We start from the raw sequence: 26,821 nt of genomic DNA, 5'->3' as shown, positions 1-26,821 counted from the left end.
ACACTTAGGAACCAGAGCTAGTTAGAATGAGAGTTTTTAATAGGCTTGACTTTAAGTAGGGAGGAAGGGAAGAATGCTAAATACTTTTGGCTAAGTTCATATGTCAAGGTGCAGTTAGAACATTGGGTATTAAAGAATGTTTTAAACTTGTGGGTATGGCATATCTAGTGTGAGTGTTTCTCACAAAACCACGTGTCCCGTTGGTGAACCTAGTGTCTCAAGGCACAGTCACTCTTTATAAAATAATGTCATGTACAAAACAGTGTGTTAAATGTTTCTGTGAACCTGGAAAAATGATTACTCTTCCACAGAAAAATCAGTTCAGCACACATCTGTCTGAAGAAGCTGAAATAGTTAGACAGTTGTTTTTCTRTGCAGGACTTGAGACATTTTACATTTGTAATTAGGCCGTAAAACAATTCGCAGCTAGCTTAAGAACTGTGTGTTCACTGCGATATTCTCAGGATCTCTAAGAACTGTGTTGCATTGTGCATTTGGCTCTGGATGTGCTGTCAAAACACAGATTGTCTGTGGGAAACAACCTGAGGGAAATAAAGGCAATGATTGCAATATTCTGCAGTGCATATTGTTTAAATGCAACAGGAGTGACGGTTAGTGTAAGATGTTCTTGGCCAGTAGCATCTATGTTCTAAGGTGATTGGTTTATTCAAACTGCTGAAGAGACATTGCTGCTCTAAATTACTCTGAGCTTCTAAAAACCAAGAATCAAATTCTGCCTCAGGCTTGAGTTTTCTGGCAGTTGCGCATAGAGGCAAGAGGGTAGATTTAAGTCTTCTGCACTTCAAATTTGTCATGTGTAAGGGAAGAACTATTGGAAGAGAGCAGTAGAGCTGTGTGGACTTGAATACATGAGGAGGAATTATTGAAAAATCTGATTTGCAGTGTGATTCACTCCATATTTACTAGAGTAGTATCAAAGCAATATGTATTCTTTTCTCCTTAATACCCACAGAATGACTAGTGAAACACTCAGTCTGCTTGAACATCCAAAATTTTTACTTCAGTTTCAAAATACCTACAGCTATTGGGATACCAACAGTGCTAGATATTCTAATTTATTACATGTCACTGAGTAGATAAATGATGATTAGAAAATGACTTTATTAATAATAATCTCTAATTCTGGGTAGTTTTCTCATGACTATTCTCTTGTGTTCATTGGATTTTTAAAAAAAAAAAAGGCAAATGCTGATCACTCTGTAAGTGTTTACCTAGACATTGCTGTGTCACTATCCACTTTTACCTCTTTCCCACTGTTTCTGACTAGTCAAGCACTCATAGACATTAGAGAGTTCACTTCTACTGTGATCTGATGAAGTAAAGAAAGACTAGACTGGTTTTGCTGCTGAGGAACTGAGACAAGGACCCACAGCTCCCACACTGCAGGGAACCTCTGTTATGGAGTGGGTTTGGACTCGCGTCTAGAGTTGTGGTAAATTAGCAGCAGAGCTAAGGTTAAACCTGCAGTCTCAGGCTCTGATCTAGTAACGCAGCCACAACAGCAGTATTAGATCTTTTTCTTGTTCCTATTCCTCTTATTTTTTTTCTCCTGTTCCTGTTTGTTCCTCCTTATAAGTATTATGGTAAGAAGGAATTTATCCAGTCATGCTGTGACCTGATTACAAGGATGAAGGAAATTGGAAGTGCGGGCTAGATATTCCCATGTATTGTCACTCACTCAAAACCCAAAACACATGACTAATATTTCTTGTTGATGACTAATGCTTTGCAGTGATTTATTCTGAGGATTCCCACCCAGTGACACAGCAGGTCAGGACTGTTATCCTCATTTTATGCTTGAAGAAAATGTGACTGACAGATTAAAAATGACTCACAAGTTTACTTCAATGTCTTTTAATCCAGATGTCCTCGTTCCTGGTCCTTGTTAAATAAAGAGATTGCTCAGACAGCAGCATTAGCATAGCCTGGTTTTAAGTGATTAGCAGAAAGTCGTAGCTGCCTGGCTGCTGTTTGATGCCACTTCTATGGCAAATGCTGGTAAACAGCATTGGTTTTGTGGCTCTGCAAAATTAAGTTGTATGGCTTCTAGTTACTGTACCTTTAGCTGATTTGACCACTCAGCTGCCACTAGAAACTTAAGCATTCATCAGCATTTCATGAGCCTTTAGATAATATCCCTATCTGTCAGTTCAGTTCTTTCCTTGACAATAGTGTTAATGATTTAAAATATTCTGCAGTGTAACCAGACAATGTCAGCTAAAATGGAAAATGCTGCATTTGCATTCCTCGTGTCATGCAAAGCCATCTCAGCAGATACTGAGCTTAAGGCAGAAAAGCATTTTAATCCTTTATGTGGTGAGTGGTGAGAACTACTGTAATAGCCCATGAAGAAAACAAGATGTGGAACTTCACAGAACAGCCAGAAGTATTATGTAGAGGAGAGGGAATGATCTAAAATATATTTTAATTTAACAGAGCATCCCTATGCTTAAACTGTAATGGGAGAGCTTATAAAACACAGTACACATCCGCTGTGTTTTACTGTTTGTTGCATTCATTCATGTCTCAACCCCTTTTTAAAATAAAAAAAAATGATTGCTGTGTATGTCCCCTGGGCAGTGTGACAAAAGAACTTTAAGCAGAATTGCGAAGATTCAGACTGATTACCAATGAAGGTGTTAGTGCAGCAAAAGTAGCCTTTTTTGGACTTCATCCTCCAAAATTATTTAAATATTATTTAAATTATTTAAATATTTTTATGCAGTGACACAGTTACTAAAATTGGATCTATGTCTGGATGCATATCAGATATCTGAAGTGCTTGTAGATGTCCTAAATCTTCACATCTGTAATAACCTATAGAGTGCTAAATTATAAAGTGAATTTGACTATCATAGATGTGCCAGGTCGCCTATGCCAACATTCTTTTTTTTAAATGTAAACTAGTAGGGCCATGCAGGCATTTCTATGCTACCTTCTTACCATGCTTCAGTGCTAAACTGAAGAGAGCATATATTGACTGGGTTCAGTTAAGGAAACATGAAACAGCACCAACTGTGAAGCAGATGTTTTAGAATAAAGCACGAGACCACCTGTTTGCTGCATTGGCCCCGAATAGGTGTCTGGTGGTGACTGTCTCTGGGTCTGAATCACTGGCTTGGAGGTGAAAATGTGTATTATCCAGTGTGCAAAGAGTAATGATTTTGTTAAATAGAAGGAGGAGGAAATGTTGCCTTCACATGCACTGGCTCTTTAGTTTTCAGATGGGACTTTGTGCAGCTGGAGGGAATTTTCTTTGCTGTAACAGGCTTGCTGAAATCTGTTAAACTACATATGTAAATAGGAATATCAGGGCTGGATCTTCAGTTGGTGCAAATGACAATGATATACTATAATGATGGTGAACTGTGAGAGAACAAGAACAAGATGGGAGGGGAAAAGCAAACTGACTCTCTGCATGGGTTTTTAGTGTTGGGGGTTTGAGGGTTCTTTTTTTTTTTGGTAATGTTCCTGTTATTTTCTCTAAATTTCTCCCTGGTTCGTTCTTGTGGTTACTTTGTCATCAGAAATAACAAGATCTTATGTACTTCCATAGCTCCCTGCACATGGTGGATCTTCTTCCAATGTGAATGGTGCACCTGAATCATTGCATTGCCAGAGTCCTGAAGGTAGGACACTAACAATTGCTACCAGTCCTTGCAAAAGCTTTGTTTATGCGTAAATGAGAGTTGGTTTAGCAATGTTAGATAATTTCTGACAACTCCAAAACAATTTTTGTTCTGAAATGACTGATGCTTTATTGGCAACCATATCTTGGAAAAACTTATTTTGTTTGCTACATCAAGGCATTAAAGCTAGGAAATTATATATTTTTTTCTTTTTTGTCAAGTATTAGCACATGAGTCGACCTGCTCTTCAGTAATCACCATTGCGAATTTGAGTGATTATGAACATGACCTGCAAAATATAACCAGAAATGTGTTGTGACTGGATTGGAAGTGGAGTCTTCCTCCTAGCAGCACGTCAACTGGTCTTACTTAACCGTAACATTTCATTCCTTAGTTTGTTGAAGCAATGTTAATTTTTTATTGATTTATTTACTTTAAGTGTATTTTTATTTTAAAAATACTAAAATAAGTAGGTGTCAAACTTATTTGTATTTGCTGTTTCAGCAGCAGCTAAGGGAACTTGAAGAAATTCAGCAGATAAAACCTTTGATGCTTTCCAGAAACAATTCTTAAAGACTTGGTGCCTCTGAATCACTCTTAAATTCTCCTTATATCAATTTAAATTTTTTGGTATCATCTTTCATCTTCCTGACTGTTCATGGAATATGTGATGTAGGAACTATGTTTCTTAATCCCTTGGTGAATGTTTTTATTGCTTCATTAGAAGAAATTAAAAAACATCTAGGAGCTGATTGGACATAGCAGTTGTAGAGCCTGGCATAGGCTAAGTAAAGAGGAAAAAACAGTTGGACTGAATTATGTTCTTTATTAGTTAAAGAAAAGTATATTTTACATGACATTTTGGTTCTTTTACATACATTATAGATGAATCTTATTTGATTTTTGCTTTGTTGCGTATGGAAAAAGCATCCAGGAGATATTTCAAAAAAGGTATCTTGAGTTTAGGAATATTTGGACTAAGGACTTGATCTATCTGCATTCATTACTTTTAGAATATGTCAACACAAATAATAGTAATATTTGACCTGTATGTTAAAAGGTTGAACAATTCTGATTAGTCGTATCTTGTTCTTTCTTATGTTTGAGGTAACAAGAAGGGAATAAGCTGTGAGGAAAACAACTTGCATTTAAATTCTGTTTTGTATTTAGGACTGTTTGTTTTGTATCTGTGGAGTCTATGGAGGATACATTACATGCTTCTGACACTTCTCTTCAGCTTGCATTATTGACCTTGCTTTTTTTTGCAGGTGTGAATGGAAACAAGTGCTCAGGGTCATCTACCATTCTCGAGAAATACAAAGTGGGAAAGGTGATTGGTGATGGCAATTTTGCTGTAGTAAAGGAATGCATAGAACGGTGAGCAAGGAAGATGTTCAGTGCTGTTAGCTATTTGTTTTACTGGATAAACCCCTGTGCGTTAGCATAACTGCATAGAAGATGTGATTAGATGAAAGCAAAGAACAGTTGCAAAGATATTGCTTACATTCTGAGAGAATGAGGCATGGTGAAACACACAAATCTTCCTATGTGTTATTCCAGCAAAGGAATATGAGAGCAGCAGAGGAATATGGCTTTTTATCCCAAAAAACAAGGAGGTATCACCTTCTAATGGAAGCTCTTGAAGAAACCCCACAGCTCTTCAGGAAACTGCCTTACACCACAAGGGAGATGCGTATGGTTGGCAAGGAATTTTATATGGTGGCTATGTAATCTCTCAGAGAGACCCTGCCTACCCCAGCAGTTCTGCTGCTATGGTACCCCTAAAGGCCTACTGCTTAGGTGATTTTGCACAGCATCCGATATGCAGTGAGCAAAGCATTCTTAAAGGCATGGAGTCTGTGGCAGTTAGCCTGTGTGATACTGACTCGCTTTTCCTGCCTTGCCCTGTGAGGAAACATGCGGTGAGTAGCCAGAGACTTTTCAAATCAGCCCTTCAGTATTCCAGGCTGTGAAATATTCTTGTGCATGACTTCCCGGGGGTGGGCAGGATAGGCCGGTGCTGTATTACTGCTCTTCTTCCACCAGCTTTGTGTCACACCTCACCGCTAGTGCAAACGTAACAGATGAGTTGACTCTCAGTTTGTCAGTGTATTTCTTAGAACCACCTCGTACTATCTTCATCAAACTAAAAGTTATGTCACTGTCCTAAATATTATGAGGAATCTCTGCCTTGTATACAATGACTGGGGCAAATTCAGCAAATGTCTGTAAAAACTGTAGAGGTTACAGGAACAGTTTCTCTGGTTGATTCTTTTCTTCTAGTTTCCTCTAAAAGAAAGGAAGGATAATTATGAATGGAAACATGTCATTACAATCTTACTAGATCATCTGTCTTTCATAAATACTTTTCCAGAGTCATCCAGACAAATGTCCAAAAGGGCTGGAACTGAGACTGAGCCTGCTGGCCTCTATATTGAACCATACGTGTGTGGATCTTATGCTCTATAACTTTCTGCAGCCATTTTTGGGTTTTCTCAAGAGAATTGTTTCTTGATGTACTTTATTTCTATCCAATTGCCAAGAATTATATTGGCAGGAGGTATATAAAACTTGGAATGTTCTCACCTAATATTCCCTTCTGGCTTGTAACAGGTGATGATAATTCTTGTTAATACCTTTTTGAGAATGTGAAGTATAAGAATCTAAGGTTAATGTAGTAAGGAATAAAGACTGAGGGAGCACCTCCTAAAGTTAATAGATGAGCACAGTACCATTACAGAAAAAAGTGGCTAAATATTCTGAGTATGCTACTATTACTTCCCCAAACAAGTTTCTGTTTCACCTGCAGGTTTAAGCTAGTATTTCTCCTCATGGAGGAAATGCCAGCTATAAATGCTTGTCTTTTATTTCCTCTTAATAATTATACTTCATTTCTATTACTATAGTGCTTAGAAGTCCTAGTGGTAGACCCCGGGTCCCATTATATACCAAAAGAAATAGGGCGGTTTCTGTAGCAAAGGGTGGTCTATATGTCTCTCTATAAAGACATGATTCAACAGATGGATACAAACAGCTAAACAAAATACCAGAAACCATAAGACAATACTGGTCAGTATGATAGGCAGTGATATCAGCACACAAATTGCGTGGCTGCTGTCCAGCTTTCTTGGTAGGTGCTATAGTAAAGGAGATTTGCAGGAGGCATTTGAGGGCGGTTAATGAGTTAGCTTTGTGAATGTTAACTCCTCTTTCTGCATGACATAAATGCTGAAGGTTCCCTAAGTGGGGTTTGCTGATTAGTTATTTGCAGGCTTTCAGATAATGCACTTAATGTGGGTATAACACATAAACTGCAATTCTGAATTTTACGCTGTGTTCATAGTAGATTTTACATCAGGTCTAGAATATAAGAAGATATAGCATTTCACAGATATTGTTTAGATAACATGTCAATCTAAAGACAGGGTTGGGTTGTAACTATGACAACGTAGCAGACACAGCTGCACTTCCAGAGCAGAGATTCTCTACTGCAGGTTTTCAATAATGAATAGTTTTTATGTGAGACATTGATTCAGAACCTTTTTTGTGAGATATTAATTTTGATTAGCTGTATCTAATGCAAAAAAGGATAGTGAAAATTAACCTTTAAGCTTAATAACATACCCTGATTTTTGCTTTTGTAACAGCCTCTGGTGTTTTTATTATACATGTAGTAGTGGTGCTCTTACGCACACTGGAGTCTCTAAGTACTAACGCAATACAAAATAATAGTAGTAATAGCACTTAATGGCATTTTCTTGTTTTTCTTAACTCATCATTAATATAAGAAACAATGCCTTTTTTTTTTAAGGCAATTCATTTGTGTTATCTTTTTCCCCCTCTCATTTTCTTCCCTTCTGGAAAAATGGAGAACATTTGTATTGCTTAAAGGGACAAAAAGCAAATGAGAGCTCTTTCTGGGAGAGTCTTATAGCATTTACTGAAAACAGTCATCCCTTTCTACCTTTTATAACCACCCCTTTAAATGTCATAGTACTTTAGATACTGCTGTAAGTTCCATAGAACAGTTAAAAAAAAAAAAAAAAAAAGTGAGCAAAATACAAAGGGATCTCAGCACCTAATAAATTCTGTAGGATTTTAGACTAGTCTCTGATGAACCATTGGGTTTTAGCTCTACTGAATCCTGCTGAATTTTTCCACTAGGGTATCAGTCTTCCTTCTGCTGCTCACTTACATATAATGTATATGATTTTATCTTTAGAGCCTACCAGTTGAACAAAGCTGAGTGGAACACTCAAGACAAATTTTGCATCTTGCATTAAAGAAGTGGCAGAGAGCTGGAGCTTGGTCACAGAAGAATGAATTGCAGCTGGAGCTGGGGATTAATACACAAAGTGCTCTAGCTTGTGGTAGTCAGGGCAACAGCAGGCACAAATGTTGCTGAGAAAAGGAAAAGCAAAATCAAGCCAGATCTGTGAGTTTTCTGTCAGCAATCCCCAGGGGTCAAGGCATTCTATTATGATGACATATATTTTTACAGATAGCGCCACAAATTGTTGATCGGTTTTTGATTAACTAATAATTCTCATATTTTTCTTGTTAGATCCACAGGAAAGGAGTTTGCTCTGAAGATCATAGACAAGGCTAAATGCTGTGGAAAGGTAATGTACGACAATATACTACAACCAGAAAAATAGCAGAAACAGCACTAGTAACTGCTGATTAGTCATAAGTGGTGGGTATGTTTGGGTTTTTGGACTGTTTTGAAAAATATCTGTTTTAACGGGGTGATTCCACCCAAAAAGCAGATAATAAAAGTAGTAAGTGTTAGTCTGCTAGATAATAGAATAAAAAACAAAAAAAAATTGTCATCTACTTTATTGGACTAACAAAGAAAATGCTAATACTTGTCCAAAATGAAGAAAAAAGAGAAACTGCCAAAGAATAGCATAATGATTTTCATCTGTAAAATTTGAGAAAGGAAATTTGCAGCTATGGGTGTGTTTATATAACATCCATCCCTTTCTGCCTCTAATTTTTATCCTTTTATGAGTGGGCATGATCCTTTGGTACACAGAACACAGATTTGGTTGGAAAGAGATTTTCTCAGCTATTTCTTTCTGTTTGTCTAGTTTCACCATCCTTTAGTACAAAGATTCCATAATGAAAGAATTCCTTAAACTGTATTTTTAATATAAGCTCAACAAATAAAAATTGTCCTACTCCTCTGCAACACAAGAACATGTTAAATAACTGAAGCACATGTCCTAGAGCATCACAGAACTCTTCCCTCTCCTCCCAAGTACAGAGTTTTAAAAAACAAAGAAAAAAAACCAGCCTAAGTGTTCAAAAGCATCTGGAATAGCTAGCAACAAATAAAATACTTCTATTTTCACTGCTTTATAATACCTTGAAAACAAAATGCTCTTGAGGGACTTGGGAAACAATGGATCATGGTTGAGGTTAGCTAAAGGAACACTGAGGGCACAGCAGTCAGTAGCAATCGAACTCTGGATTTGAAGACTTTTCTTTGAAAGTAGGAAATACAGGCTATTCGCTCAAGGATGACAGAAAAGATGCACTCTTTTTGATGCAGACACCCCATATTTTATGCAAATGATTGCACTGAAATGATTTTGGAGGCAGCTTTGAGACCAAGTCAGGGTTTTAATTCAAAGATACTCTATTTCACTGACAAAAAGTGTAACTGCTCTGCAGTGTAATTCAGAGGTCAAGATGCTAAATGTGATCTTGTAGGAAGACATGGGAGGTCTGAATGACTTTCTTTGTATGGTAAGGAGCTGTGTATTACAGTATGCCAATGCACTACCTGCTATAATGACTTGCTTTAGGTACAGATCCTGAAACAGAAATATTTTATCTGTGTAGATTTTAAGTTGTGCATTAGTGCTAGGAGATGAGTGTCCCCCTCCCCCCCCCCGCCGTTATCTCATATTTTATCGGTTTATTTAAGGGAGAATTTAGAAAGGAATTTTAAAAATGCATCTTAAAAAACACAAGAAAAACAGTGCTATAATTGCCTTTTCGAGATTAAAATGTTGCAGTTTCTTTGTCTGCAGGAAGGATTAGCCAGTATGTTTCCCCCAAAAGAAAACTTTTGGGTAGTGTATACTGCTTTCCACTTTAAATGCTTTTCTATTATTTTTCTGAGCAGCTTCCTTAAATATCATAAATTGTAATGGTTCAGAGATAGACAATCCATTTTAAACAGTAGAGTTTAGACATATTTTCTATGTATCATTCTTGATGCTTTAAAACAAACAAAAAAACCATAAAAACCCATAGATGCATACTTGTCTGATTGAAAGGACCTGTGTCTGTATGGCCACATATGGATGCATGTGTGTGTACAAGCAGAGGACTGTTGCTAGGAAGATGTTTACACCTATTAGGGCAGTGGCAGAACAGTCCAGGAAGAATTCCAGCAAAGAAAATAACTAATATATGACTACTATATTTTCAACAAGCAGCATAAGCATTAATTATACATTAATTTCCATGTAAATAAATCTTATGAACGTACACTAAAAGCTATATTGCACTATCCAGGAGGATGTTATAGTAAGTTTGAAAAAATTAATATTTTTAAATGATAAAATATAGCAAGAATGGTGAGATGACTGAAAAGAACTAACTACACACCAGTCAGCAGTTTGAGGTCGGGTGTCAAAACAGCAGCTCAGCATCATTTTGGAACCTATTTTAAACAAACATTATTATTATTATTTTAAATAAGCATTACTTATGCCTGAGTTTAATGTAAAACAATTAACAATTTAGTTATTTGAGTGAAAAGACAAAAGTACCAATATAGCTGTTGTGTCTTGGTCAGAATTAATGGATGTGTTAAATTGAATATGTTATCTCTTTAAGCAGAAAGAGGTATAATAAGATTCTAGTTTTTGCTTGGGCTCTTAACTCTAGTTTGAATTTACAGGCTTTGTGTCATAAGGCTTAGTATGCTGTGGCTGTTCCCTTTTGTCTGTAGATGATATGCAGCATTGTGCTTAACAAAATTGCTTCGTGTTTGTTTTTCTTTTCTCCAGAGCATGTTTGCTTGGAGCAGACATATGTTTGTTCAGAATGACAATTGATGCACTTTCAGATTGAGTTTCAAAGGTGTGACTATTTAACCGATATATGGCGCACCATACTCTCATAAAATTAAGTGCACACATGGCATGCGATTTCTGAGTTACATACCACATAAAATCAGCTTTGACCAAAAAAAAAAAAAAAAAAAAAAGGGCATTCCCTAAATAACGCAGGAAATAGAAGGTGAAGTAGCATAAGATCTTTGGTCGCTTGTCTATATACAGAGAATCACACCTACTTCTAGTGCTCTGCTCACAAATGCATGAAGTGCATGCTACTAATTAGTGTGTTAAACATAAACAAGTTCAAACTCCAGTGAGGTGATTTATTATCTGCCAAAATGTAAGGAAATTTTGCTTTATGCAGGGAATGTTGCTTATTTTGCAGTGAACCTAAATGCAGTATCTCTGTTCAAATATTTTATAAAAGAAAATGCAAATCATTCTTCCAGTGCCTGAAAGGGGCATGTAACTTTCTTCACTCTCCAGTGTTAAGCAAGTGGGAAGATATTCTAGAAAACAAAATATTCTGAAATGAATTTGTTCTTGAAACCCATTTGCCCTCTCAAAAGTATGGAGACGGGGATATTAAACTCAGATCCCTGTAATTAAAGCTGTTAGAGCCAGAATGACTTAATTGGGTTGATAAATATGCAGATTGTAAATCTGAAAAAAATATATATGCATACACACACACACACAGAGATTTATTATATATTTATATATATATAATATATGTATTATATATATTAAAAAAACAAACAAACAATGAAATTCGTCACTAAAACAGTTACCATACTTTTCCTGCATATAATCCACATCCTTTTTTAAAAGTGTCAGTCATTGGAAATAAATCTTATGTAATCTGTGTCCTTGAGTAACCTAAACTAAATGAGAGGTGAAGGCTGGAGAGGATCAAGAACACGTTAACTTTTGATGGGGGTGGTAGGTTACAGTAATCCCCTTATATTACCCACATAAAAATACAACCTGCACTTCCTGAATTGCTGTTTTGTTTGGGGTTTTCTTTGGAGATAGCCCATGGGTTGTATGTGTGAGAATATGGTATTTTAAATTAAATTTGGTCAGTGATGAAGTACAGTTGGGCTAAAATACAAGTTAAAATGTATCATTTCACAATAGCCCTCTACTGTATAAATAACACAGCAAAAAGGGTGCTCACTGAAAAGCTGGTCAAAGGCAAAATGAATTGGGAATTTCATATCTATTCAAATTTCATGTCTACTCAAATAAGCTTCCTCTCTTTTTATGGGACAGGAACACCTGATTGAAAATGAAGTGTCTATTCTGCGTCGAGTGAAGCATCCAAATATCATTATGCTGATAGAGGAAATGGACACCCCAGCAGAACTCTACCTGGTGATGGAGCTGGTCAAGGTAAGATTAAGGAAGTTCTGTCTGTGTTGGTTTGAAATCTGAGAAGAATCTGGGAACATTAAGGTCTTGGGAGACATGATCAGGTAAGATTCAGTGACAGCCTCCGGTTTTAGTCATGCAAATACTCTCGTCAATTAATGACAATGTTAATGGCATTCATGTGTCTCAGTTGTAATTAGACTATTCGCACACAGATTTTAGATAATTTTGTAGAGTATATGTACAGTCTAGAAAGTGGATAGGGTTTTTTTATATCATATTTACATTGTGAGGGGGACTAATAGTTACGTGAATGTATGGAAAGAACACTTGCATTTATTTCACCAATATCTTTGCTTAATCATTTTCATTTAAAGGCAAAAACTCCTTAATGAATGTATCTTAGTAGACTGTAGGTATATGAATAATTTAAACACAAATGATTAGGTTCTATCAAAACTTAAAAATAAAGAAAAGGTCTCCTCTTTTGCTTAATCAGACCTTCACTCCCCTTATTTCATATTGGCCAAAAAGCAGATGACACTATCATGGATATACAGAGAGAAGAAATCTCAATCTCCCATTTACTGTCCATGACACTGACCCTGCCTGAAAATGATTAAACCGATGACATCGTTAAAATCATCTTTGAAAACCTCTGCTGCAAACCCCTTAAATAAACTATGGTGCTTTTACACATATTACAACAGAAAAGCAGCAGAGATTTGACAGTTAATATTGTAAAGGAAAAACCTGGTAAATGTGATACTGAATAAAATGCACCGTTTTTAAATTCAAAATACACCTGCTATCATGGTGTACAAGGAGATGTATAAGAACTCTAAAACATCCGGAAACTTTTGACTGACAAAAGTCTCAATGACATCTTGATTGTCTAATTACTTGAAATGCAAGTTTTCAGCAGAGCAGGTAAAATCACAAAAATGCAGAGGACACCTTGTGAATCAAAAACCCAAGGGGTATCACGTTTTAGTAGCACCCTCTCTCTTGTCTGTGTTCTATATGTACATATACAGCCATACTGTGCATAGACTTGATCAGCATATCAGATACAAATTACTGTATCACTTTAGTAATCATTTAACTTTGTATCTCTGTCTGAAACATTGTTAGATTCAAGAATCCCCTCTAGAATGGTTGCCAGCTTGGTAAAAAAAACAAACAAACAACAACAACAAAAAAAACCTACAGAAAATCTGTAGTTGTTGAATTAATCATTTCTGTAAAACCATCCATTTTTCTTTCTTTCTAGAAGTTAGTTTTATATAGTAGAGACTTTTCTGTTCCTAAGACACCTTTTGGCACGTATTTCCTGAATTGCTGCCTCTCTTCCATGTATACTGAAATGCTTGGAATGCCACCCACAGCCCAGGCAAATCCTTCCTACAGATGTATCCAGGGTAACCATCATAGGGACACCCATGTTTTAAAATTTGCTGCAATGACTGGAAATGCTGTACCAGTAATTAGTTGATATGTTACTATGTATCCCAGGAGCTATAGGGTGTCCCAAACAGATACCGCATTACTGTCACACTCAGAATATGGGTTCTGCACATTGGAATGTAATGCTATTATGTTGGTCCCACTCAGCTGTATGTATTTGGTATTTTTGCAATATTTGCAGTGTTTCTAATTTACAGTTTGTTACAATTACTGAATATTTGTGTTACATTAGGATTTTCATTATTTAAGCTGATTTGTGTTACATTAGGCTTTACTTAAATCAGGGGCTGTTTTATGCTATACCAAGGTATTGTACTGATAAGAAGAGGAAAAGGGAAACTATGTGCATGTACCTCTGCATAACACAAATCAGAGGTGGAGAGATGGAATAACTGAGTGTTTCCAATCAGCAGAATGAAATTAAGGCCAGAGTAGAAGATCTGTGATTTGCCCAAACTCAGGCATAAGAAGCCTGGAATACTGTTGAGAATTTAACATAGATGACCCAATTCCCAATCTAGTATCTTGGTGATGAGGTCATCCTTCCCAAATACAGCTATTGTTTTGAAGTGAATGCTCATTTCTTTCCAGGTGTTTAACAGACTTCTGAGCATGCCTGTTGTTTATGTGGCTTTTTCTAAAACATCTTAAGCATCTTAATTATTTTTCCTGTAGTGATCTATTATCTTCCCATTACTTTAGGGAGGAGATCTATTTGATGCTATCACTTCTTCTACAAAATATACAGAGCGAGATGGGAGTGCAATGGTCTACAATCTAGCCAGTGCACTAAAATACCTTCACAGCCTCAACATTGTGCACAGAGACATCAAGCCAGAAAATCTCCTGGTATGTCCCATTTGCTTTCTAATATTTTTTCCTCTTTCTTTATTCCCATTAATGCAAATGCTTGTATATAAATGTCAAGAACCTGAGCAGGGACCAGCAGGAATATTAATTTAGAATAAGTATGTGCAAAATAAATCTTCTTCCATGAGATAGCAATCACCATAAACCACATGAGCTGTGCTCAAACCTATCCTTAGACCTACCTTTATTAACATTTTGATTGGTTACCATTTGGATAAGCAGGAATATTGTCTCACAAAACAATGAATTTTAAAGCCATCTCAGTTAATTATGCTAGTTTGCATGTGGGAGAGAACGTAGGCTGCATGCCATTTGTTTTCAAGATCATACAGTTATCTTAAGCAGTGTTGTGGGATGTTTTTTTTTCCCCTTTCCCCCTAATAGCAAGACATCTTTCTGATGGCTGACTTACCAGTATCCTAGCCATGAACTCTATACATACATTTATTCCATTCTGAGGGACTATACTGTGTTCTCAGTAGAGACATAAAATAACTGTGTGTCTGCTGACAAGAATTATCATGAAGTCTGATTTGGGAATTGCTTAGGGTACAGTACACAGAATAGAAACAGGGTACTCATCTTGCTTATACACAGAGGTGATACTTAGGTATTACATATTGAGTATTAGATAGTATGTGCAGTGCAGAGAGCACCTGGGACCATAATCTGCCTCACTAGAGCTACTGTCATCAGCAATGCTAGTAGCTTTCATCAACACTTGATGGGCTTTTCTTAAAGCCCTCTGGTGTTTGTCAATCCTGTTAATGGCTTAATGAGGTTGCATCTAGAGTGGGAGTCATGGCGTATCCTAGATTTTGAACTATTACAAAGATAGGGCTATAAGCTGAAAATATTTTCCAAAGAATGGTCAAATTCTTTCACAACTAATTCCGGTGACAGCCTTTAGCAGTTTAAAAAAGCCCTTAAATAAATAAGATTGTTTTTGAGGAAAAAATTGTTTGTATGAATGCATATATTTTCCATTAAGAGTAGTTATAGGAATTGTTCTGGCTTCTTAATGATCGTTTCACACATTTCTCATATGGTGGCTTCTTACATGGTGGCAGTATTCTAGTTTTGTACTTATGTCGCCAATTTTTAAAGTACATAGAATGTCTAAAATATTATAAATTCTAAATCAAGCAATTCATTAGCAAAAGGAGGTGTGGGGTTATTTTTTCTCTTGGAAAATATAGTCAAAACAACATGGCACCTAAAGAAAATGAAGGTGAAATTTGGCTTCTTATCAGTGCATCTTCAAACACAGCCAGTCTGAAGACATTTTAAGCTCTCACTAGTAACTAAATCAAGTATAAATAGGCACAATTGTTCTTTATTCCTAGAAAGCCTAAAGAAATTACTCAACAGATGCAAGTCTCACTCACTGTGATTGATAGTTGCATGCATGTTAAGATAAAATACTAGTATCGCATGGAAATGTAAATAATTCCCATCAATTGCTACCTATACTTGGACGTAATTAATTCTTTCGAACAGGATCATCCAGCTGCTGGACTTGCATTTTCTTTACCAGTCATGTATTCAAAAACATAACTTATGCCAATAATAGCACATATGGAGGAGCTGTATCAGGGAGGACAAATGTTTCCATTAATGGTAGGAATTTATACCCGGGAAGGAGGGAAGGTATTCTTAGTGGTATTCAATTGCTTGAAGAAGCCAAACAACTCCAGCCAATCTAGAGATGCCAGAGTCCTATGTTCTAGAAACTGGATCCTGTCTAAAACATGATAACCATAAAAAAAAATTACTGTGAGAACAAACCAAGATTATTTGGGATGTTTCCTTATGATTTCCTTTGTTGCTGATGTGGTTCGTTTTATTTTTCCTATCATTGTCCTACAACACTTTTCTTTATATTAGAATCTGCATCATATTAGCCTTTCTTCAACAAAGTGACACAAAACAAGATGGTAGTACAGTGCTCTGCAACTTAACCTGTGCTAGATTCATTATGGGGCTTCTGGGTAGGACGCACTGCAGTCCTTACAGAAATCTAGACACTTCTCAGTCAGCTTTCTCGCTGCTGTATTGAAGCTTTTCTAGTATAACTGCAACTGAAAAACTAAGCTTAGGGAAAGCATTTGCCTATGAAATATCCAGCGCACAAACTGACTAGATTTATGCTGAGTTAATGAGATATTTCAAACAAATCTGCTTGTAACAGCCAGTCACATTTTAAATTCTAGGCTCCAATTGATTGAAATATATTGTATTTTTCTTAATATACTCAAAACTGCTCAGTACTCTAGTATTTTTTTTTCCTCTCTCTGGTTGCTTAAGGCTAAATCATGGTCTGACCTACATAGCCAGCAGACAGTTTCATTGAACACTGGCTCCAGCTGCACTTTGGCAAGCAATTGCCATACCATTTTTCTCTTTCCCTAGAGCAAGCAACCAGAAACTTAACCCCAATCCATAATTTAACAGCCAGCATAGCCATGCTCTCACAGAGGGAATAATCTGTTGCCTTCTCATGGAACAAACTGGAGAGGGGAAGAATCATCTCAACTGTGCTCATCTGACAACACTGCATCTTACTCAGAGCGGGTTACATGGCTACATTCAGTTATTTTAAGGGCATCTACAAGCGTCTTTAGCCTGAGACTATATTTATCAGTTTTTCTTTTTATTTCGGGGGATTTTTTCAGGAGGGTAGCTACTGGTATTTGACTRACTTTCCTCCTTCAGTGGAAGTGTTCTGTTTAGTTTTGAAATCTAGTGTTACTTTCGTCTCTCCCGTTTGTTTTTGGTGAATGAGTATTCATTCACATTCATTTAGTGAATTAGTATTGTAGAAAGTAGGCAGAAGGAGAGAGTCCCACTGTCAGGTAATAAATAACATTGAATCATGTATGTTGCTTATTAGAACAAGTCGTACCAATGCAAGTATTTCACAGTCAGTTCTTTAGTCCTCAAGGTACAGAAAAAAATGACATACAAGTATAATAATATATTATTTTTATATATTAATTATAATATAATACATTGTCAGCTGGGGCAGAGCAGATGAGCTTGTGAATAGGAGTGTGGTTTTTCATTAGTGTTGGTACTCCTCTTGTTAATTCAGTTGGTGTGAATTTCAGGCTTTGTCCAGATAGCTTGCTGTTCTCAATTGAGCGTGGTCCATCTTTTTATTTATTTATATGACATATGAATAGGAGTAAACATATATTGGGTTCAGGAAGCTATCCACAAGGACTGAACGTTTGCCAGTTGTGAAATCTGAGGATCAGAAAAGGTAAGTCAGTCAAGTGCCAGCTTGATTCCAAATATTATTTCTTCAAATGCATCTTTTCTTGTGGTTTTTCAAACAACTGTGTTTGTAAAATGATGCAGATAAGGTATCTGGACTCCTGCTTCTTTGCCAAAATCAATGATCTAACAAGTGTTATTCCCAGTTTCTTCATTGTACTTAACAGTAGCACAGCAGACGTACTTTTCTCAGGTTTTTATGTGCTTGGCATAATTTTTTCCACTAGTGCAAAAAAGCAGGAAAATGTTGTATCTATAGGTATTGTCCAAAACAAATGCAACCATTTTTAGCCTGTTACAAAGCGTTTCTGTTGGTAGCTCTGACCTTATAAATATCCTTATATTTAATTGCATGACTAAAAACAAGCACATTAGGATTCCTTGGTAAATAGTCACAGAATGTGAATGGAACACAGAATTAAACCTAATTGGGGGGAGGGAAGAAAAGTAGGCTTTCTGTAGCAACTTAAGCAACAGCTCATTCCATTCCTACATAAACACTTTTTTTTTTTTTAAATAGACTACTGAATATTTTATGCTCATCTTAACTCATTAAAAAAAGGTAAAAATTAAGAAGAAACTTCCATAAGCTGTCTGCATCAAATGGTGTACAACTATTTCAGCCTTCAAAAATTGGCCTGAGTTTTGGGATGGAGAAACAGTCCATTCAGCAGTTGTACAGACTCTGGAAGCTTGTGCTGTATTTCCCTAGCAGGTAATTTTATTTAGATAGATAGCTAGAGATACAGTGATCACAAAGTACTTAAATACATTAGCATTGTAACTTTATCTAGGCCTCTGAAAAATTRCATAGAATTGGAAGGTATATTAGATACAGCAGATATCTCCATGCATAGAATTTATTAGCAAGCATAAGTATCGCTAAATGAAAGAATTTGGTCAGAAGCTGAACAGAGTGTAATTTTTAACATAAGTATTTCAGCCAAAATTCAGTGTAATCTGTGAACATAGCATGCCAACCCCTGTTCCCGTCTAGGTGCCTCTATAGAAACCCAGATTCATTCTGTGTAGGCCAGATTAGACACAATGGTTTTACAGTAGTGCAAAGGCATGGCCTAACTTGAGCCTATTCTCATCCTAAGGAGTAATACGTTTTTTTTGGATATTTATGGCAGTCATGTTGAGCAGTTAGTTAGTTACTCTGAGTTTCTCTGGACAGTGACCTAGCATTTCTCATACAACCATCTCTTTATGTAAGTTGTAAAATATGAACTAAAGAATTTTTAAGTTCTTGGCTTTTCAGGAGCTTTCAAGACTACACTGTCCAGAATCAGAGTTGATTATAGTATGAAAATGTTTTCATGTATTTCCCTTCTCAAATTGAGATTACTCATGTCTGAACTTTCCAAGAGAAAACGGTTCTCTGAAAGTCTGTGTGTAGTTTAAAAGACATTCAAGAATCATGGACCAAACCAATTACAATGCAGGGCTGTGGAAGTTACCTCTTTCTCCTACCTTTTCTGTGTGATGAGTATTTTCCAAACAAATGAAAGAAAAAAAAAATGCAGTCCTCCTGCCCATTCTGTTTTTCTTTTGCTGACTCTAGGTGTGTGAATATCCAGATGGAACCAAGTCTTTGAARCTTGGAGACTTTGGACTGGCAACTGTGGTTGAAGGACCTTTATATACTGTTTGTGGTACACCCACGTACGTGGCTCCAGAAATCATCGCAGAGACAGGGTGAGGATGAGTAACTAAGACATAGGTCTTGTAACTGGTTATTTTTAGCAGGTACCTTTTTTTTTTTTTTTTTAATAGTGTAAAAACTAGAATGTTCTAACAGGATAGGATGGTCTTAAATCTTTTTGTAACCTAACTGCCTATGAAAAAATAGGCAGCATTCAATTCCTTGCAGGGGCCAGTTTCCCTACTCGCCCTGATCCCCTGCCCTCACCTCTGCCTTCTTACTATCTCCCAGAGGACCAGCACTGGTGCAGTGGGACTTACTGGTGTGTGGTCTTTGCCTCACCTCACTGTTCAGAGCCCATTGTACCAGCAGTGCCATCTGCTTGGGTAGAAACTCTGACCAGCAAAGCACAGTGTGTTAGAAACAGAAAAATTTAGGTTGGAAGAGACTCCGGAGGTCACCTAGTCTAACCCCTTCCTCCAAGGAGGTCTAATTAGATCATGTTCGTTGAAGCTATCTTGTTTGCGTGAGATTAGCTATTTGTGAACCACTGGTTTAATTCAACAAACCCTTTTTTCTGTATTTATCAGGTGACTGCATAAATACAAAATATTTTATAAAATGGTACAACTTCACAAGTCTCCTTTCCATTTAGAGAGTTAGATCTCCATTCTATCCCAGCTGACTCTTGTCTTCGCTGTGACCGTTCCTAACTTGGTCTTCCCAATAGAGGGAGGTTTTTTGCATTGTTTTGACCATTGTTCACTGCGTTTTTCACACAGAGAAGTATTTCAGAGCTGTAGTGAGCTCAAACATCAAAGGGGACTTCAACTGGGCCTTTTTTGATTTGGATAAAATGTTTGAATTTCTGGGATAGAAAAAAATAGGGAAAAAAGACCACTTTCTGCCATGCGGGGTTTTAATTTCTGTGCTTTCAAAGGAAGGTGCAGTTCTTCATCCCTCTGTTACTCGTGCATGTAAGAGACTGGAGAAGTGGTATCTTTCGTGTTGCCTAGCAACACACGATAGTGTTAGAGATAGTTAACTCCAATATGGAGGAAAAGGAAAGCATGTCCTTGTCTTTTATCATCAGTGACTCTGTATTAGGAACCTTGCTGCTGATTTGAATCTGAGCCTATTCACAGGACTCTGGAGAGCAGATTCTCAATACATATTCATGTCAGTCCAATCAGGCATTTGAGTGGATCATTTTCCAGCACAAGTAACACATTGTCTTGTTTCCTCAGATATGGCTTAAAGGTGGATATTTGGGCTGCAGGTGTGATCACATACATACTGCTGTGTGGATTTCCACCTTTTCGCAGGTGAGTGTCCCTATATGTCAAAGGGAAAAATAGTAAAGAGACGAATTCTTACTAGCTAGATCAAAGTCTTACCTATATCCCTGGAAAAGAGTTTTGGAGGGGAAAAAAAATAACACGCGAAGAGACTGATGTGTTTTTACCTCTACCTTTTCCTGTCCTTTTTTAATTCACTTCAGTTGTGCCTCTTACCAGGTTTGGGTTTTGGGTTTTTTTTCCCTTCTAAGGGAGCAGCTGGCTTGCTGCTGTGTGCAGGGATATGGTGGTGTGAGACAGCATACTTCTTTTTCCTTTTTTCTTCTATGGGGAATTTCTCCATTCAAMAAACATATATACTTTGCCCTCTAGTGTTTCTGTTTGGACACAGCAGCCCACCTGTTAGTAGTGTTGAGGGGAAAGGTTAATGGTAAACTGAGGTAATTAATAGAATTTGCTTAATGCGTTTTTAATCATCTTCTTAATCTTTTTGATAATTGTCATGTGATTATTGGGTTAGTAAACATGGTTCTTGCTACTCAGTGTCACATATGCTTTGCCCCTCAGTAATTTTTCTGCTTGGGAATCAGAAGCAATTAGCACACTTTTAATAAGGATGTCTCATCTTAATTTCTATGGTATTCATGCATATGCTGTTTGTCCATTTTTATAAGTGATATTGAATGCAGGTATAATTACACCAAAAGAGTTAGTTTTTACTAAAAATCATGAGACTGAATAAAAATATTCTGGGGAAAATACAATATAAATGATTGCTAATGGAAAGTTATCATTTAATTCTGGTATTTGTTTTCTGGATGTGGTTAGTTCATGATTAATACTAAAAATATGTTTCAAGGGATATATTATACCAATTACAATTGCTTTGAATGGGGGGAGAGGTGATGTCCATACTGTACTAATCAGAATCAGGTCTTTAACCAAGGTTAACTAATGTTTGCTGCAAAACTAAGCCAAGAGGTAAATTTTCATTACATTTCACTAGAGAGTATCATCTCCCTACATTTCCTCCCCCTAGCATTTATTCTCTGTGGCAGATCCTTTACAGCTAGGTAGGCAAGTGACTTACTTTTGAATCTCCTTTCCTATTCTTGTTACTGCACCTTGTTAGCTGTGCAGTCTCTATTTCAGTGGGAGTCCTTTCACCTCAGTATTATTTTTCTGTTCTCGTCACTGCTGACAGCATAACTATAGCAAACACATCTCAAAAGGGCTGCCATTATATAAGCTTACAAATTATGCATTTACAATAGTTGATATGATGGCATCATTTCTGCTCCATCTGAAAACTAAATTTAATACTTGTGTGACAAGCTTCTTTCTCATGTTTTTTTTCTCATTACTTCTGTTCTACAGTGAAAACAACCTTCAGGAAGACCTCTTTGATCAAATACTTGTTGGGAAGCTGGAATTTCCTTCTCCATACTGGGATAACATCACTGATTCAGCAAAGGTACAGATGTTGTCTAGTCTGGAAAAGTGTTTCTGACAAGCCACTGAAAAGACTATGCCCTATTGGAGATGCAGAATAGAAGATACAGAATAGACTATTACCCACTCTTCCAATTTGCCTTTTAAATTAGCTCAACAGTACTTGATGAAAGTACAGGTTTTGCAACCCTACCATCATGTTATTGTCTGAATGAGTAAGTGTAGCAGAATGTCGATTGAATCCGGAGAACATCACATGTTATTCAGTTTACTTAATGATGGACTGTTATAGTAAGCAAGTTCAATGCTTTAGCTGTAAAATAAGTGTCTCTCTGAATTTTCCCTTCTATCTATCTCTTTTAAAAGAAACTTTCCAAGAAGCGCAGCCAACTTGATTGCCATTGCTAATAGTTCTTATATTATCATCAACACCCTTTGTGTTTAAAATTATTGAGTCTGTAAGGATAAAGATTCCAAATGTTAAGCCCCACTTCTCAAGTTAACTCAGTAATGTCCTCTGAATGATTTTTCCAAGGACTCTTTCATTAGCAAGTGGAGGTTAGAACAAACGTTTGTTATCCAGGCAATGAGAAGCTGCATTACTCTGAGTTTCCCAGTGGCTGTTACCTGAAAACAGAGCAAATAAATAGTTACATTTGCCAAGCTTTCCCAGGCATCAGTCGCTCTTCCAGACTTGCGTTCTGAACAACAAGACCAGTGTGTCTCATTCTTGGTACGAGAGGTAACCTTTCCCTTCAGACTTTGCACAGACTATAATTTTGCTGTTCTAGAAATCTCTGTTACCAATGCAATTATCCATTTGAAAAAGCTGTTTTCCGGAACTGAAGAGATGAACAATTGCCATGAAATACCTTTGATAAGAATACGAAAATTGACAATTTGGGGGTGATAAAAGGATTTTCAACTGGAGGAATTCAGCTCTAGTAACAGGAACTTGTTCATTTGGTAGAGGGAAATGTTTGTCTCTATAGGCTTGTAGAACCAGGAGGTACATCAATAAATTAGTTGCCAGTTGCAGGCAGGTTTGCTGCCATAAGGGCAAGAAACTTGAATGAATAAACATGTAAAGAAAGTATAATCCAAACTTTACTGACTGCTTTGCATCAATGACCTTTTAAGGTTTACTGTATCTCTAGGCAACCTAGTCACACCATTTAGAGAAGGGCCAAGGAAGTATTCGGTGAAGCTGAGAACGTCTGCTCCAGTGCTTCCAAAATGTGACAAAAGCCACAATCCAGTAAAACATCTGTTGGGATTTAAACATTTACTTGAAATTAAGCACTTTTTCCTATCTGCTTATTCCTATACCAGTCAATCCTTAGCTAGTGAAATGAGTCTCTCTATTCTTCTAGAGCAACACATAAAGGAAGATAGATAGCTTTCAAATAATTTAAGCAGTTTCTTGAATTTCTAAAACTGCAAGAGCTCCTTTGCCTCTTGTTTTGCGCCCTTAATGCGCTGTGATCATCTGCGTGTACGCTGCCTGGAGAGGATCTTGTCTGTCCCAGGTTTGTTTTAGTCCTGGTCACCTGCATGATTACACAGAGAACAACCTGTGACGTTATAGCGGGTGTTTGGAACGCTTTCGTTTCATAGGGTTTCAGAAGACTTAGTGAAACATGAATACAGTAAGGAACTTGATATGGCATATACTGTCTACCATACCGTAAAACCCAAAGGGCAAATATTTGGTCCTACTGAAGTCGCACTGGAGTTCTGGTATCAGTGCATGTTGATTTTCCACCCAGGTTGTAGGAAAATTCCACAGTGGCTGCTAGAAGAGCTCAGTGAAGGGGAAAAAAAAAATCTCTTTTTCATTTGAATGTCCTTCCCCACTCTCCTCAAACTCTTCTTTTTTTAGGAGTTAATTAGCCTGATGCTACATGTGAATGCTGAAGCCCGATATACAGCAGCACAGATCCTAAGCCATCCTTGGGTGTCAGTGAGTAAATTATGTTTTACTTTTCTCTAATTTGATATTAAATCTGTAAACATTACCATTACAATATAGTTCTCAGAAGCAGTGATACAATTCTGTTACACCCATTTCTGTTTATTGACCCACTAGTTCTATTTCCACAGAAAAGAGAATAGCAGTGGTCTGAAATTCAAGCTTCAGCTGATCCTTTATGGGTATTGAAAGCATTCCTTGAAGCAGTTGAAGCTGAAATGTCAAAACTTTACTTAAATAAGGGAATGGAGAAAATCTATAGCAAAAATTTTACCAGGAAAAACACAGCCTAGCATGGCATACTTCTCATCCCATGTACTGCAGGAAGAGATGGTCAGCTGTTCTGTGCTCTGAAATAAGAGTGAAAGGTATTACTGCTGACCAAGATTAGAAGGTGCTGGGAGTGGCTGGAAGCCTGCTTTTTAAACATGACGTGACAGGCAGATATGTAAGTTGGGCACCATTTTTATTATTTCAAATTCAGCCCAGAAAACAGTCATCTCAGAATATGTATGCAGAAGCTATTGTACATGTTGGCATCTTATTTGCTGCAATGCTACTTAAAAGAAATTACAATGCCCTGGTTTTTTGAAGCACTCCAAGCTTCACAAGAACAAAATAACCAAATAAAGTATGTAACTTAACACGGTGGTTTTGCCATGAACATTAAGCTGATGCCTGCCAGGTGCTTCATCTTTTCTGACAGTAGCAATGGGGAAAGCTGAAGTGCATGACTGCTTATCAATTTAAAATCAGTTTATTGTTAATTAATATTAGGTTTACATGTAAATAGTCAATATTTATTTCCATGCTCATTTTAAAAGAGGGAATGAATAAGATCTGTGGAGTTCCCTTCAAATAAGAGAAGACAACTRTACCGAGTGTGTTTCTATGCTCCTCTCAAACATGTTTATGGTGCTGTATATTGTCTCCACACTTCTGGGACATGGTGGGCCATTTAAAATGCTGATGTAAGTAAAGCCAAATAACAATTACGCTTTTTGTTTGCAACATGATAGGTATGCCTGGATCAAACTTGTGGCATTACATTTAATGGGTCAGATTAATGGACTGGAAGTATGCACTGTCGCATGGCATTTTAAGAAATAGAAGGTCATGCAGGAAACAATGGTTGCTATGCTCCTTTCCTCTGTAATTTGTCTTAACCCATCTGAACTGTATCTCACCTAGCAGAGGGCATTCATTTTTGGGCTGCTTATCTGAACACTTAATTCACACTAAAAAGCAGGAAGTACCACAGGATAATTGAAAACTTTTCCTTTGTTTGGTTATTTTCAAGCATGGAGTTTCTTTTTCTCCTAACCTGAATATCATATATATTCTTAAACAGGATGATGCATCCCAGGAGAATAATATGCAAGCTGAAGTAACAGGTAAACTGAAACAGCACTTCAACAATACCCTGCCCAAGCAAAACAACACATCTGCTGGAGTTTCTGTCATCATGGTAAGAGAAATCAGCATTTTTATATATTGATATTATACTTTGCATATTTTTCTAACAGTGCTGTATGAGCGTGTGTGGTGCAAGAATAGCATAAGCAAAGCTAGAATAGTCTCTAATTCTAGTCTTTATCTGTGTATAGTGCTCATTGTGCCATCATTGCTCAAGAGGAACCAAGTCTATCATGGTGTGCTAGCTAAGCTATAAAAACAACCTTTCAGCTACCTATAAACACTAAGTAGTTGTATGTTGAAATGAAGCTTATTAACCATTTGAAATATTTCATTATAAAAACTGTAATTTGAATGGTAATGACCATCTACTTGTAGGATCTTCCCCTCTCCCCCACATTATTTGATCTGGATTATTTGATCTGTTGTCTAACACTATGCTTGTGGGTAAACAGACTTATATTCTGAATTTTTTTTTCATAGTATTGCTTACCATGTTAGTTTTGTCCCAGTCTAACCTCTGCTATGTTTTGTTTCCTGATGGGAAACTTCCTTCAAAATATGTGAAGGAATCCTGATGAACTATAGTTGAACTTACATAAACAATAATTCCAAAAGGCAGATATGTTAACCACAGTACAAGAAATGAATTTGAGTTCACTATTATCAATACTTAGCAATGCACTTTAAATTGATCAGTCACTTCTGCACAGAATATGCAGCAGCTATAGAGATTGAACTACCATGCTCGTCTCATACAGCATTAGGTGCTCTCCAAGTCCAGCCCGCTAATGTTAACAAAGAATTGTTGTCGTCATCTAAAAGTAGGTAAATGTAAATAATGTTTCTGCATATGTATATATGCTTTTGCAAATACATTTAGATGAACAGTGCATGTGAATTAAATAGGCACAAGATTTAAAAGTAGAAGGAGAGATAATAAAAAAAGAGAGAAGTCAGAAAATTGATTTCAGGTTGATGCTGTTTACATTTCATTTGACAGTTTGACTTGACAGTTTGAGAGGGACTTCAGAGCTTCATTCTTTATACTGTTGAGGCTATGGATAAGCCTGAAGCTGAAACCTGGTATAAAATACAGTATATGTAATAAGAGCAATTTTAATTCTAACTCTCAGCCCCTCTCCAACTTGCATGCCACTTAAGCTTATCTATCTCAAATCTCTGACATGGTATAGCTTCTGGCTTCCTACTGGTGTGGGTTTTTTTCCTGTTAGCTACTACCATCCCTTCAGCCAGTAAAGTACATCTCATTAAAACTAAGTAAGTTTTATTTTAATTTTTCCTTTTCCTGCCTT

General features: G+C 36.8%; 1 protein-coding gene across 1 annotated transcript in view; it reads left to right on the top strand.

Moving 5' to 3' along the window:
* Nucleotides 1-26,821, top strand: part of DCLK2 (doublecortin like kinase 2) — an 87,979-nt gene that overhangs the window by 57,518 nt on the left and 3,640 nt on the right. The window contains exons 8-17 of the mRNA XM_026087537.1: nucleotides 3,578-3,650; nucleotides 4,919-5,027; nucleotides 8,215-8,272; nucleotides 12,005-12,124; nucleotides 14,273-14,419; nucleotides 19,287-19,420; nucleotides 20,615-20,692; nucleotides 22,043-22,139; nucleotides 24,000-24,080; nucleotides 25,441-25,557. Of these exons, the coding sequence (XP_025943322.1) occupies nucleotides 3,578-3,650; nucleotides 4,919-5,027; nucleotides 8,215-8,272; nucleotides 12,005-12,124; nucleotides 14,273-14,419; nucleotides 19,287-19,420; nucleotides 20,615-20,692; nucleotides 22,043-22,139; nucleotides 24,000-24,080; nucleotides 25,441-25,557 (1,014 nt within the window). The remainder of the gene's footprint in view (nucleotides 1-3,577; nucleotides 3,651-4,918; nucleotides 5,028-8,214; nucleotides 8,273-12,004; nucleotides 12,125-14,272; nucleotides 14,420-19,286; nucleotides 19,421-20,614; nucleotides 20,693-22,042; nucleotides 22,140-23,999; nucleotides 24,081-25,440; nucleotides 25,558-26,821) is intronic.

This window comes from Apteryx rowi, unplaced genomic scaffold (assembly GCF_003343035.1).
Source record: "Apteryx rowi isolate R43461 unplaced genomic scaffold, aptRow1 scaffold_72, whole genome shotgun sequence".
NCBI lineage: Eukaryota > Metazoa > Chordata > Aves > Apterygiformes > Apterygidae > Apteryx > Apteryx rowi.
This window is presented reverse-complemented; position numbering and strand designations above follow the sequence as displayed.